The sequence below is a fragment of the Hibiscus syriacus genome, unplaced genomic scaffold, assembly GCF_006381635.1.
Source record: "Hibiscus syriacus cultivar Baekdansim isolate YM2019G1 unplaced genomic scaffold, ASM638163v2 tig00111539_pilon, whole genome shotgun sequence".
Taxonomy (NCBI): Eukaryota; Viridiplantae; Streptophyta; class Magnoliopsida; order Malvales; family Malvaceae; genus Hibiscus; species Hibiscus syriacus.
In genome coordinates, this window is record NW_024063113.1 from 89,390 (window position 1) to 103,361 (window position 13,972).

Here is a 13,972-nt window from a genome sequence, read left to right on the forward strand (position 1 = left end):
AAAACCTAACGAATACTCAAATAAAATAAAGATACTAATAAATCTGGTTACATTGGCAAATGAACCACAAAAGGGGATAAAACTACTGAAATACCATCGATAAATCGTAAATCAGAGTTAAGTGATGTGAGAAAACTATACATGAGCGTAAAACGCGTATCCAAATCAATCTGATGGTCTAAAGCAAAGAAGATCAACATGATAACAAATAAGTGTCATCTTGATCAGTCGTGACAAACTCAAATCCAGCCCTGTGAAAGAAGATAAACAAAAAAAGGGCAAAAAATCGTAAGCTACTAAAAGGTAGAGAAAAACGTGTCACAAAGACATAGATAAACGTGTTATAGAGACAGATAACATGTCACAATAACATAATTATTCTTATTAAAAAAACTAAAAATAAAAAAAGATAATCAGGGGCAACAATCAACATAAAAACCAATGTCGTTACCGCTTAAATAAAATTAAAAAAAATTAGATTAATCAATAAAATCAACATAAATTATAAAGAGAAGAAAGAGAAAAAAAGAAAGTGGGTAAGGTTTATTATACCATCATGAGAATAATATTTTCAAATACTAAATTTATGTTTGTATAAGAAACTACAAATTTATATTAGATTATAATTATGAAGAAAAAAAATTAAAAAGGACTCGTATTTATAAAAAAAAATATAGAAATATTTAACCCATTCCCCCATTTCAAAACTTCCAATTTTATCTGACCAAAGAGAAAACAACGAAAAGAAAGCGACAGAAAAGGAGACGACGACGAGGACGATTTTCCTTTTCCATCTCATCTCTGTTGCTTTTCTTAATCCGACGAAGCTTACAAGAAAAGCGAAAAACACCACCTTTACCTTTCAAGTTTCAACCCACCAAATTTCTTAACATCACCTAACTCAGACCCAACACTCTTCCCCTTCTTTTTAAGGTGCACTTCTTCTTTTGCATAATTAGGGTATTTAGTTTCCTCACTTACAGCTCTAGTTCATTGTTTTGTGCCTTTGTTTATGTTCCTTAAACCCTGCATTAACTTTCGAGTTTATGTTGTTTTCTGATCATAAAAGCATAGAACTTATTATCTACTCTATGTAAACCTTTTATGCTTTCCGATTGTTTGGGTTTGGCTTTTCTTTTTTGGAATTTTTTTTGTAATTTTTGTTTGTTCGCAGTGTTTGTTTGGGTTGTTTATTGAAGGATGGAATCGAAACCCAAGAGGAGAGGTACTATGGAGAATGGGGATGCAGGGGAAGACTCGGTAGTTGCGACTATGATTGGGAATGGGGATGATTTGGGTCCTCTTGTTCGACGGGCTTTCGAAATGGGGCGGCCTGAGGCACTTGCTCACCAGCTGAAGCATGTCGTGAAAAAGAAAGAAGTGGAAATTGAGGAGCTCTGCAAGACTCACTGTGACGACTTCATTCTCGCCGTTGATGAGCTTCGGGGTGTCTTGGTTGATGCTGAAGAGCTTAAAAGCGATCTTTCTAGTGATAATTTTAAGCTGCAGGAGATCGGGGGTGCTCTTTTGGAGAAACTTGAAGAGCTTGTTGAATCTTTTTCAATTAAGAAAAATTTGACTGAAGCTATTAAGAATCCAAGATTTGTATTGAGGTCTTGGATCTCTGTGTCAAATGCAATACTTACCTTTCAGCAGGCCAGTTTTCCTGGCATTGAAGACTGTGGATTTGATTGAGACAAACTACTTGCAGAATATTCCTGTAAATGCAATCAAAATAATGATTCGGAAGAATATTCCTATAATAAAAAACACATATTGAAAGAAAGTGACTGCAGACTTTAATGAATGGCTAGCTCGCATTAGGAGTTCTGCCAAGGATATTGGACAGACTGCAATAGGTCACGCTGCATCACTACGCCAGAGAGACGAGGAAATGCTTGAACGACAAAGAAAAGCCGAGGAACTGAACATTTCTGGCTTAGGAGATACAGTTTATTCATTAGATGTTGAAGAGCTTGATGAAGATTCTGTTTTGAAGTTTGATCTTACTCCTCTCTATCGAGCATATCACATCCATTCCTGCCTTGGAACCCAAGAGCAATTTCGTGAATATTACTGCAAAAATCGTTTATTACAACTCAATTCAGACTTGCAAATCTCTTCCTCAATACCATTTGTTGAATCATATCAAACCTACCTAGCTCAAATCGCAGGCTACTTTATCGTGGAAGACAGGGTCTTAAGGACATCTGGAGGCTTGTTGTCTGCTGATCAAGTTGAGACAATGTGGGATACAACTGTTGCAAAAGTGGCATCAGTTTTGGAAGAACAATATTCTCATATGGATTCTGCAACACATCTTCTCTTGGCGAAAGATTATATTACTCTTCTTGGGGCAACTCTTAGGCAGTATGGGTATGAAGTGGGTTCAATTCTTGAGGCCTTGGATAATAGCCGAGACAAATACCACGAGCTTCTTCTTGAAGAGTGTCGTCAGCAAATTGTTAATGTTATTTCTAATGATTCCTATAAGCAGATGGTAATAAAGAAGAATTCTGACTATGAGAGTAATGTTTTGGCATTTCGTCTTCAGACTTCAGATGTAATGCCAGCATTTCCATATATTGCACCATTCTCCTTTATGGTGCCTGATTGTTGCCGCATTGTGCGATCATTTATCAAAGGCTCGGTTGATTACTTGTCTTTTGGAGTTAATTCCAATTTTTATGATGCAGCAAGAAAATATTTGGACAAGCTCTTGATTGATGTGCTTAATAAAGTTGTACTGACTACAGTTCAGAGTGATGGCATTGCTGTATCTCAAGCCATGCAGATTGCTGCAAATATAACATTTCTTGAAAGAGCTTGTGACTTTTTTCTTCAACATGCTGCCCAACTCTGTGGGATTCCGGTTCGATCAGTTGAGAGGCCTCAGGCCAGTTTGACTGCCAAGGCAGTCTTAAAAACTTCAAGAGATGCAGCTTATCTAGCTCTCGTGAAATTGGTAAATAGTAAGTTAGATGAGTTCTTGGCACTTACGGAAAATATAAACTGGACTTCTGAAGAGATATCCCAAAGCAATAGTGAGTATATGAATGAGGTGGTCTTTTACCTTGACAGTGTTTTCTCAACAGCACTGCAAATTCTTCCATTGGATGCATTGTACAAAGTTGGTTGTGGGGCACTTGAGCATATTTCCAATTCTATTGTTGCTGCATTTCTCACTGATAGTGTCAAGAGGTTTAATGCCAATGCAGTCATGGTTACCAACCATGATCTACAGGTGTTAGAGAATTTTGCTGACGAGAGGTTTGACAGCACTGGCCTGAGTGAGATATACAAGGAAGGTAGTTTTCGAAGTTGCTTGATAGAAGCACGGCAGTTGATAAACCTTTTGTCCAGCAGCCAGCCAGAAAATTTCACGAATCTTGTAATACGGGAAAAATCCTACAATGCTTTGGATAATAAGAAAGTGTTTAGCATCATCGAAAAATTCAAGGACTCAGCAGATGGGATCTTTGGGAGCCTTTCAACCAGAAATACAAAAACAAGTTCACGGAAGAAATCGATGGACGTGCTAAAAAAAAGATTGAAAGACTTCAGCTGAGAATGATTCAAATGTTTGCTTGCATTAAAGCCTTTGTCTATTTTGATCTTCATATTTCCTTTTCCCCCTTATATGGTTTGAAGCTCATTTGATCATATAGATTATTATAATAAAGTTTTTACATTCCTATTGATTCTCTCCCTCATTTTCTTTTTCTGGTTAACCAACTGTAGAAATAGTTCTGGAGATCGCATGATAACATGGGTTTAAGTTACTTTAAACTCTACTTATGATCACTTTACATACATATGATGTTTGATATCCGGTAAATGATAATGGTATCAGACATTCATGTTTCTTCATTTTATTTATTGTATTATATGTAGAATTTAGGTCTTTATGATCAATGTGATGACAATTTTTTTTACAAGGAACAAGCTATTTCTGGTCAAAACCTTTTGATTGGTTGCAACAACACTCAGAACATTTGGGTCTTACGAGAACAACTTATAGGCATGTTACTTGGGCTCCAGTGTCAGTGTTGGATACTAGTAACTGCTGGAGATGGGTATGTTTAATCTTTTCTAACTTTTCAATGTATTTGGAGGAGCTTGGAGGTGATATCCTCGTACCCACATCTGAATATGTTTCAGACATGAGTATTGGATATAGGTACTTCATGAAAATGAACTTAGGGTTATAGTAACTTCTCTATAACCCCACTTTTCTGTCCCTTGTTTCAGGTTGTTCTCTCTACTTACAATTGTATTGTCAGAGTTAGTCTTTAAAGAACTGGTTTGGAGCTGCATTTGATTGAAATTGCCGAATACAATGACATGCGAATGTCAAACAAGGTAAAATTTTCTTTCAAAAGATGCTTTTGTGATTATCAGAGTTAGTCTTTAAGTGGACTTGTGCTAATATATTATTGAAATGGATGCCATCCCATCTTTAAAAAGAATCGAGAAAATAAGAAGAATGTCCACAACATTTGGACTCTCAGTCTTGGAAAGCTGGCGAAGCTTTCTTATGCTTCTAGCAATTGCCTTGTTGCCAACAAGGCTGCATGGTCAACCATTTTCTGTTAATTGACCTCTGAATACGAACTCAAAACGAAATGAAGCGATTAGACTTTTATTTCGTTGATTAGGTGCATGGTTTGGTTTCACCCTGGATGAAGAAATGAAGAAATATGCTGCTTGTGATGATGTCAAAACAGCTCTTGCAGCTCAAATTAGCAGAGAGCATATTGGGAACTGCCGCTGTGTATAATTGGATGGATATATTCATGTTCAATCCAAAGGGATATTAGCTTCTGCTCTATGTACCTTTTTAAACTTGGTGATTGTTTTTTTCTTTTCTTGTCTTATTATGCACAGATTGTTCTCATGATCTCTGGCAATCAACCTGTTAAAGCAATTGACCAATCCTGTTGCCTGACCTATTACAGAGAAGGAAGAAGCAAATGGCTACCAATTATTGACTTTTATTTATCAATCTAAAGAATCAATTATAATATTTCTGGTCATCAATTTATAAAACTTTTTTTTCTGTCTTTTGAAATTTATACGCATTAAGAAAATGGCACAAGTTGAGTAGGTATATTTCCCTTCAATCAACTACAAATTGGTGAAACAAGAAGGTAATTCATGGAAGGAAATAAGATAATTTAACTTGCAACGCTGCAGATAACAAGTGCCTCATCGTCGTATTATTGAGACTAATTTGTATCTGGTATTACAATAAAAAGTAATATCTTTGTTATATTTTTTACAATTTTGATACAGTAATCAGTGTGATCAAATATTAAAGAATTTGTTTTAAGAGTTTTCAATGCGTTTCTTCCATAAAAGCATTTTTATGTTATTTTCTCTACACAACAGCAGCAACAAAAGAATGTTGAGACTAATAAAAAGTCTGGTAAATCCCCAAATCAGCACGCCATTGCTTTTTCTTCCTTTTTTATTTTTACAAATAGCAAGGACAAGCCAAGTGACACAATTACTCTGCCCACCCCCACCATGCAATTGAAGCCTCTCAACACCTTCACCGTTACGCTCATGTTGTTCTTCACTTTCTTGATCCTCTTCTTCTCCGGTTTCCTCGAATTCCCTTCCGTTTCCTCCTCTATCCAACAACCCTTTTCCACCCCTTCCCTCACCCTTTCTTCCAGTCCCCACCCTTTCACCGATCTGCTCTCTGCTTTCAGGACATGGGATTCTCAAATGGGTTGTGCACGGTTCAAACTCAAACACCACGATTTGATCCGTTTGATTTCTAACAGCTCTGGGTCTTTGCAGGAAGCTGGTGCCGAGTCTTCCTGCAATCAGTTGAAAATGGAGCATGTTAGTGTTTTGGTAAAGGGATGGACTTGGATTCCTGATAATTTGGATAATTTTTATTCTTGTCGATGTGGGATGAGTTGCCTGTGGACCAAATCTTCCGTTCTCTCTGATAAACCTGATGCCCTTTTGTTCGAGACCTCAACCCCTCCATTTCAGGTTTTTTTTTTTGGCTTTGGCTTTGCTGCTTGAATGGAATATAGAAAATTTTGATTTATTTGCTTGATTAAAGTTGAAATCATGGAGTTGAAATGGCTATTTGGGTAAGATTCTATTTGATCTACTTGACTTGTGGATTTAAAAGCTGAGGTATTCTTTGAATTCATATCACAAGAAGATCGTTGTGTGTAGTTCATCACAATATCATTGAACAAGATGTTTGGGAACATGGGGGAATTTTATTTTGTTAGTAAGAACAACTTTAGTAACCAGTTGGATAGATTGCAACGATTTAACCTAGGAGATTTTACTTTTTGTTGTGTCAAGGTCTCTTCTCCCGTTTAACCATTTGTTAATTTGAGCAGTAGATAAATCAGTATGCATGAACATTGTTCAAAACTTTTAGGGTATATGACCAAAGAGGGTATTTTGAGTTAGGTCTGTTAAGAGAGGCAACGGACTAAAATATGTCTTTTATTAGTAAACCCAGTTGCATCTTTAATAAGAGTCATGGAAACCCATCCTAAGAACATATCTGTTGATAGTAATCAAACAAGGTTCTATAGCATGTTCCATGCATAATCTTATATTGTTGAGAATTATGTTCGCAAGAATCCATTTTGAGGGAATTCACTATATAAGAATCCATTTCAGTTATCTTTCTAGTAGTTAGTTTGTTCTTTAAGGAGCAGATAGATCATTGAGACCTTTGTAACCAAGACAATGTGTCTTGGGAAAAAAGTTACATACTTATCTCGTATGCCACATAACTTGTAACACCCCAAATTCGACTTGAAATATCTAACGGGCACATTGTCACATTCGGTTCACCAGAGGGACCCACAAATAAAATAATTTCTCAAAATCAAACAATTTATGATAACTTAAAGTTGATTTATTAATAAAACATACAAATTAAAATAGTTTGCAAAAGTAAAGTCCCACAAATAAACAATTATACAAAAATAATTAGAATAACCAAATGATTTTACAAACACAAATCACTAAGGGTTATACGAATAATACATGCTTAACTAAAGCAAATAAGTACTAAGAGATATAGGCTACTGGAACTCCCTTAAATATGTCGATGCCCTGACTTGAACATGATCAAATTTAACTACCTACGAGGAGTAATAACTTTAACATTTGCTTTACAAAGCTCAATAATACACACCACTCAACATATACAACATGAAGTGTTGAAGACATATAACATTGATTTGGCACACACATTGGAGTATAACTTAGACTCTTACCACAAAGGTAGTTATTACCTTTTAGCAGACACATTATGGAAAATAAGCTTAATAGCATCAGATTATAAATCATAAGCTAGACAAGTCATTAACATATCAGATCGAAAAAATATCACATACTAAGTTGAGTTATCCACAAAATTATTGTTGTTGTTTGAAGGATAGTTGCATAAGCACAAGTTATAGTTGTTATCAAAGAGTTGCATAAGTACAAGTTGTTTGACAAAGCTGTATATAGGCCTCAAACGTTGAGTACCTGGAATTAACTCATCTTGGAGCTCATAGAAAAAGGAAGAAGAATATTACCTTGATGGATATGGAAGGGGCAGTTACTTTTAAAAAGATATCTACTTTAAAAAGATATCTTGGAGCTCATAGAACGAGAAAAAAGGGTCTGGAGACGAATAAGAGAGGATGATGACATATATTCAGCCATTGTCCCAAATAACCCACGTAAAAGACAACAAAATTCTGCACACTTTAAGCTGAAATGGTTTAATCACACTATAAGTCTTTCCTCTTATCACCTTTATTTAAAAATATCCTTTTTTCTCCACTTTTGACCTAATCCATAACCAATTAAGCACAATACTTGGTCCACAAACCCAAACGTACATATAATCCATGATTATCGAAGCTCGTAACGCACCAACATTGACTCAAAATTTGGGTCATTACATGAATGTGGTTGTTTATTTCCCCCTTTCAATTCAAAATAACTAGTCTATAGAAAATATTGTCCAAAGAATCTTCTTGGTATCTTGTTAGAGAAAACAATTGTCAGAAGCATTCCTTTTGATGAAGGGGAGGAAATCTAAAAACATACAAGATATAATTCATCACGTTTTTGAAAATCCTGCCAATTAAAGCTATTTCTGCTCCTACCAAAGGCTGAACTAGTGTCATGTTATTCATTATCTTCTTGAATATTGTAACAAACCAGAGGTCCTTCGTTGGAAGGACCTTACCATATGAACAGATGCTAGAGAGATAGAAGTGATCTTTCACCTTGGCTTTTCTTCCAGCCAAACATCAGTTAAGTCCTTTTGACTTACTGTTCTTTATCCTCTATAATTAATGTCCTGTTTTGCCTTATTCTTCGATATGCCCGTGCTCTTGCTCAGCAAAAATATTGGTCAACAGAACTAGAAAGATGTTCACCTTGGCTTGTTACAATATTCAACTAGAGTAGCTTCACATGGATGCTTTGGTTTCCTGTTTCTGCTTGTTAAGACAATTATGCATCCAACGTTGATTAATATTTTTCAGCATCAATTGAAATAGTCTTCTTTTCTTTTTGTTTAGAGGCACAGTGGAGATCCACTTCGTGTGTACATGGACCTTGAGGCTGGCAGGAAGCGTTCTGGTCGGGAGGATATATTCAGTTACCATGCAAAAGATGATGTTCAGTCAACTTATGCTGGTGCTCTCTTTCATAATGGACGAAATTATCACATATCATCAGAAAAGAACAATGTGAGTAGCTGGCTTATATTTCTTCGTTCATGCCTCACCTCAATAATCCCCTTAGATAAATACATGGTTGTAATCACATTAGGGTTTTTTTTCTTCTTCTTTAAATTTTTTTCTAGGATACACTTGTTTATTGGTCTTCATCACGTTGCCTTTCTCGAAGAAACCAGCTTGCTAAGAGTCTTCTCAAGTTGCTGCCTCATCACTCCTTTGGCAAATGCCTGAACAATGTTGGTGGTTTAGACATGGCCCTTTCCTTCTACCCTGAGTGTGCAAATGATCCCAATAACCCAAAGTGGTGGGACCATTTACATTGCACCATGTCTCATTACAAATTCGTCCTGGCAATTGAAAATACTGTTACAGAGAGCTATGTGACCGAGAAGCTATTTTACGCTCTGGACTCTGGTGCAGTACCTATCTATTTTGGAGCTCCTAATGTGCTGGACTTTGTCCCTCCACATTCAATCATAGATGGAACCAAGTTTAGCTCCATGGAGGAATTGGCTTCCTACGTGAAAGCCCTTGCTAACGATCCTGTAGCTTATGCAGAGTACCATGCCTGGAGAAGATGTGGTGTATTAGGTAACTATGCAAAGGCCCGTGCAACGAGCCTCGACACATTGCCGTGCCGATTGTGTGAGGTAGTTAGTACAAAAGGTGGGAGAAACGCAAGAACAGAATGAGTTTATTGTTTTCTATACTTCACACTTTACTCTCCTGGTATTTGATAATCCATTTGTAACGAGTCATCAATCTTGTGTTTGATCTAATAGAATTTAATGCAAAATGACCAATGGGATTTGTTGTAGGCGTGTAAAGATCAATTTTGCGCTTGTCTTTTGCAATTCATGTTTACAAGGTGGAGAGGTGGTAATTTAGATCCATGTTCTTTGCTGAAATCACCCATCTTTGATGGCAATAAAGAAACAGATACATATCTTCTGTAAATCAAATTTAATGGTTAATGTCATACACAGTTTAAATCGAACTTAAAACATCAAAATTCTTAATACTTTAACCATATTATTTTGATCTATAAGCTTCCTTTTGATTTACAAGTTCAAGGTTCATCTACTTGAAATAATTAATTTAATTAAACAGGATATTAAAAAGATTCATCTACTTGAATTAACTCTTCACTGATAAGCCAATTAAGTCTAGCTAGTTGCCTATCTCAACAAACTTAATTAATAGTTCTAAAAATGAATTGAATACCGTAACGGCGTTTTGGTCTGAACCTTGCATCAATTCAGCTATAACTTAATTCCTTGAAGTTCACAAGTCAACTATATCTCATAAAACTTTCAGCTCCATCAACTGAAATTTTACAAGAAAGATAATAAGTCTGCGCTTATAGTATTAAGAGTAGAGTAAAATATATGCAACAGTGCAGGTAGCAGAGAACAAATGGATAAATAATAAAGAAGGTGATGGATACAGAATCACCGCTTAACTTACGAAAGATTAAGATCCATCAGGCTTTATCTATGGTGGTCCAACGGAGCTCTGCGTTATATTACTCCCACATGGAGTAATGTAATCTTCACTCATATTCTCATTAAACATCACATGCAACATTACAGATGAGTTTCAGTCTTGAACACATCATCATCCATCATTCTCTCCATCATATTTGCATACAAAATACAAAAACAGAAGAAAAAGAAAACAAATGTAAACTATTTTTTTTTGTTTTATTAACACCATGATTAAGTAATCCCGGTAACTGATGATAACAAATGGGTGTTGCATTTAACGAGAAGGACGATGAATTAGGCCATAATTAGCCGTCGGGAGATAGACTATTGATTCTGAAACTGAACAACTTCTTTTACAACAAAGGTTAATGAACCCGAACCTGTCGCTGATACTCCTTGTAACCTTAGCTCCTAGTCCAGCTGCTCTCCACAGTTTGCTATCGTCGTCGTCGTTGTCGTCATCCTTGGAACATTCCACCAACTCCGTGAAAAATGGGTCCTTTCGGAAACTCTCAGCAGCAGCTGCGGCGGCGGTGGCGATGGAAGTTTTCTTCCGGGATAGCAAACTTCCCAATATCTTCTTCCTGGAGGTTGGTGGAGTAGCCGGAGGTGGCAATGGAAGCAACTTGATGGATTCGTTCTTCTTGTGGTTTTGAAGCTTCTTGGGGATACCAGGTAAACTTTCCCAAGAAAACGGTACGCCTGAAAACCGGACTGGAGCAGCTGGACTGAGAGGAGAATCATCTTGGAAATGCGAGGATCCAAGTGAAGGTGACAGTGTTGCTGATGAAGACGAAGACGATGAAGAAGAAGAGAACGAAGGCGTTCGCCGGGAAGAAGGATATTTGGTTGTGGAAAGTAGGGTGTCAAATTTTTGCGTGGATGAAGAAGCCATGGCTACAGAGAAAAAGGAAGGTCAAGGGAGACCGTATGTGTTTTTATATGGTGTAGTTTGATTTTTTTTTAATTTGATATCTGCAATTATTATATATTTATATATATGGATTCATATAAAATACTTAAATATAATAAATAAAAGGTAATATAATTATTGGTATTAATTAAATAAAATACGACCGCGTGGCAATGGGCAAGGCATTGATGGGAAAGGTTGAGGAAAGAAAGGGACTGAGCATGGAATGAGAACTAAATATGAGAAGTATTTAAATAATTATTATTATATATATTTAAAATTTAAATTTATTATAATTTTTTGATTAATGGTGTAATATTGTTTTTGAATTATTAAAAAATAATTATATTTTACCTTTTTCATTTAGTTAAGTTTATATTTTAGAATTTTATTAATTTATTTTCTTAATAAAGACGAGATAGGAGTCATATTGTTAAGGCAAACTCTAAATACAATAAAGAAAATTACTAATGTCTTGTGCAGTTTAAGACTAAAGCTTCACTAAGATATTCTCGAGAAGAAATGTTTCAAGATATTGAGTAGATGTCATCTTGATCATATGACCATCAATCACATTTCTATTGCGGTAAATTCATCGAATTTTTGTCAGTCAAGTGTCATGGACATGGTCTAGTTGGTTAGGTTGCTAATTCGTGCGACACTTGAAAGGGAAATATTTTCGTTAAGTTAGCCTTTATCTCGAATATATGATCAAACACAAACACATATTGAGTTAGATCATCGCAACAACGAGACTCAGACTAAAGGCAAAACCTGTGGGGTATAGCGAATGCACACGGTCAACCTTAGACTCATCTGAAGGAAAAAAATATTATTAATAGAATAATATCGGATTATAGAAGACCCACCCACACCATCGACTAGGCCATAGGGGCGGCCCTCAAAAGTGTTCACAAGACATGTACCTTTACCGGTGGATCAATTCAAACTATGACGACTGTCAACCTCTACATATATGCAAAAACAAAATAACAAAAATGATACATGTAGACATTAAAATGTTGAAACTAGGGACATCTATCTTACCCACGTTTCCTACCTAAAAAACAATGAAATGCCTGAAACGAGGACAAGCTTATTTTATCCTGTCAATAGGCCCTATACATGGTTGGCCTTGGCATACCTACCCGATCGTCATCCTATACAAGGGATGACCACAACATTTACCCCACCTAAATTGTCAACGCCCTTATCGACTAGACTATTTGAAAATCCTCGATCTTTTCTCTAAATGTTCTCAGGTCATGTTATCTCCCCCAACTATGCTCTTCAGGATCTAGGCCTCCCCATTTAACTAGATATTCTCGTCTTGACTTTTTGCCCACCATAATCACTCTATCAACAAGAATCTCATCAACATAATGCTGTAGAGAGGTTGTACACAAATCGACTTCTCGGTTCTCTGACTTTAATTGGCGTCACTAGGGTCAACATGGAATAACTTCAAATTGCTCACATGAAAGATTGAGTAAATTTTCACCCAATCAGAATGGTCGATGTTGTAAGAAGCATTTCCCACCTTTGTCACTATTAAGATCGGACCTTTATTTTTTTTTTAAAATAGGGTACTTTGTATTAGAAAGAATTACAAAGTACACCACCTCAAGGACCTCATTAAAAAACCTCCCTAATCCTAAATGGAGGAAAAAGAGTATACCATTGAGGTAGTAAAGATCAACAACCACAAAAATTTACATCACACAATCCATCCCCCATCCCTACAACACTCCCCTCGCAAAACGAAAATAAGCCATCCCATACCAACCAATACTAGAAAAGGGGGGCAAACACAAATGACATAACCAAGAACATGGATAAACACTTCTAACGAAACAACCACAGCATCCATAGCTTAAATCGAAGACAAGCACTGAGACCAAAGCAACTCACTAAAAAAGACTGATCCATTAGAGAAAGGAGAACTTTGAAGCTCGAAATTCAAAAGAGCAAAGCAAACATAAAGGATAGACATCGATTGCATACAGAAAATCCGAAGAAAAATAACTCCCCACAAAGCACAAACTACCAAAGAAACTCGGGAAAGTGCAAGAACATAAAACTAGAATACAGAACTTCATTAGTTTGCCCAAACCCCAAAACAACAACATCACCTTAACAAGAAACGAAAGCAAGCACAAAGAACACTTGCTGAACTTCCAAAGGAAAAAACTCCTGAAAACCTCACCCTGCTGCCCTATGCACTCTACTTCTTCTATGATTAAAGGAATTGATTCAACGAATAGCCTAACAACCATTCTGAATAAAAGAAGATTTGCAGCCACCAGACTCTAAAATGCCCACGACAGAATAACTAACACCTTCTAAAATGGAAGTATTAACACTTTGCTAACCAAAGATGCTTCAACCCGGTTACCTTCCACTCTGCCATAAAAAGCTGAAACTTCAACTAGTGGAGCTTCAAAAAATCGAGAAAAAGGAGAAGGTCATCCAATATGGTCTGGCTCACTAAAAATGCCACCTCATCCACCAACAGAAAAAGATGGCCCATCATACAACGTTATGGGCGCAGCGAATAAACTAACTCCGACAATCTCCTCATTTCCACAACAGAACATGCATGCGTATACCAGCTAACAGGGCACCATCTTCACTTTTCTTTAAATTAGTATTTATTTTAAACTTGCTTCGAAAAAGTTTACCTCGAGACCAACAACTGGAACCAGAACCCTCCTGCAACCTAGGAAACCAAGTGACGGTCCCTCTTTCGCAAGAATCTAAGTTGTTCTAGCATCAACTTAACAAGTACCAAGTCCCCAACTTGAAAATGCAGATCCCTTTTATTGCTAATGAACACT

The 13,972-nt window shown here is 36.4% G+C and overlaps 2 protein-coding genes and 1 pseudogene across 3 annotated transcripts; 2 read left to right on the forward strand and 1 right to left on the reverse strand.

Annotated features, from left to right (window-relative positions):
• Positions 1 to 705: 705 nt before the first annotated feature.
• LOC120164450 lies at positions 706 to 3,701 on the forward strand (annotated as a pseudogene).
• A 1,745-nt stretch (positions 3,702 to 5,446) lies between these two features.
• Positions 5,447 to 9,692, forward strand: LOC120164451 (alpha-(1,4)-fucosyltransferase-like). Of its 2 annotated transcripts, XM_039174168.1 has the most exons (5): positions 5,447 to 6,009; positions 8,574 to 8,744; positions 8,861 to 9,401; positions 9,554 to 9,565; positions 9,613 to 9,692. In XM_039174168.1, exons 1-4 carry the CDS (start codon positions 5,530 to 5,532, stop codon positions 9,559 to 9,561), a joined length of 1,200 nt encoding a protein of 399 aa, XP_039030099.1. In that variant the 5' UTR covers positions 5,447 to 5,529; the 3' UTR covers positions 9,562 to 9,565; positions 9,613 to 9,692. The 2 variants fall into 2 exon arrangements, with proteins under 2 accessions (XP_039030099.1, XP_039030098.1); XM_039174167.1 differs by lacking the exon at positions 9,613 to 9,692 and having other exon boundaries at positions 8,861 to 9,555.
• A 777-nt stretch (positions 9,693 to 10,469) lies between these two features.
• Positions 10,470 to 11,117, reverse strand: LOC120164453. Its single transcript, XM_039174169.1, has one exon. The coding sequence runs from the start codon at positions 11,115 to 11,117 to the stop codon at positions 10,497 to 10,499; it is 621 nt and encodes a 206-aa protein (XP_039030100.1). The 3' UTR covers positions 10,470 to 10,496.
• Positions 11,118 to 13,972: the final 2,855 nt, after the last annotated feature.

What these genes read in the sequence shown, in the direction of transcription:
- LOC120164451 (XM_039174167.1), top strand. Translation starts at nt 5,530, where the DNA reads ATGCAATTGAAGCCTCTCAACACCTTCACCGTTACGCTCATGTTGTTC. An exon ending in CCTCAACCCCTCCATTTCAG is followed by an intron (nt 6,010 to 8,573) that starts GTTTTTTTTTTT and finishes CTTTTTGTTTAG; the next exon opens with AGGCACAGTGGAGATCCACT. An exon ending in TATCATCAGAAAAGAACAAT is followed by an intron (nt 8,745 to 8,860) that starts GTGAGTAGCTGG and finishes ATTTTTTTCTAG; the next exon opens with GATACACTTGTTTATTGGTC.
- LOC120164453 (XM_039174169.1), bottom strand. Translation starts at nt 11,117, where the DNA reads ATGGCTTCTTCATCCACGCAAAAATTTGACACCCTACTTTCCACAACC.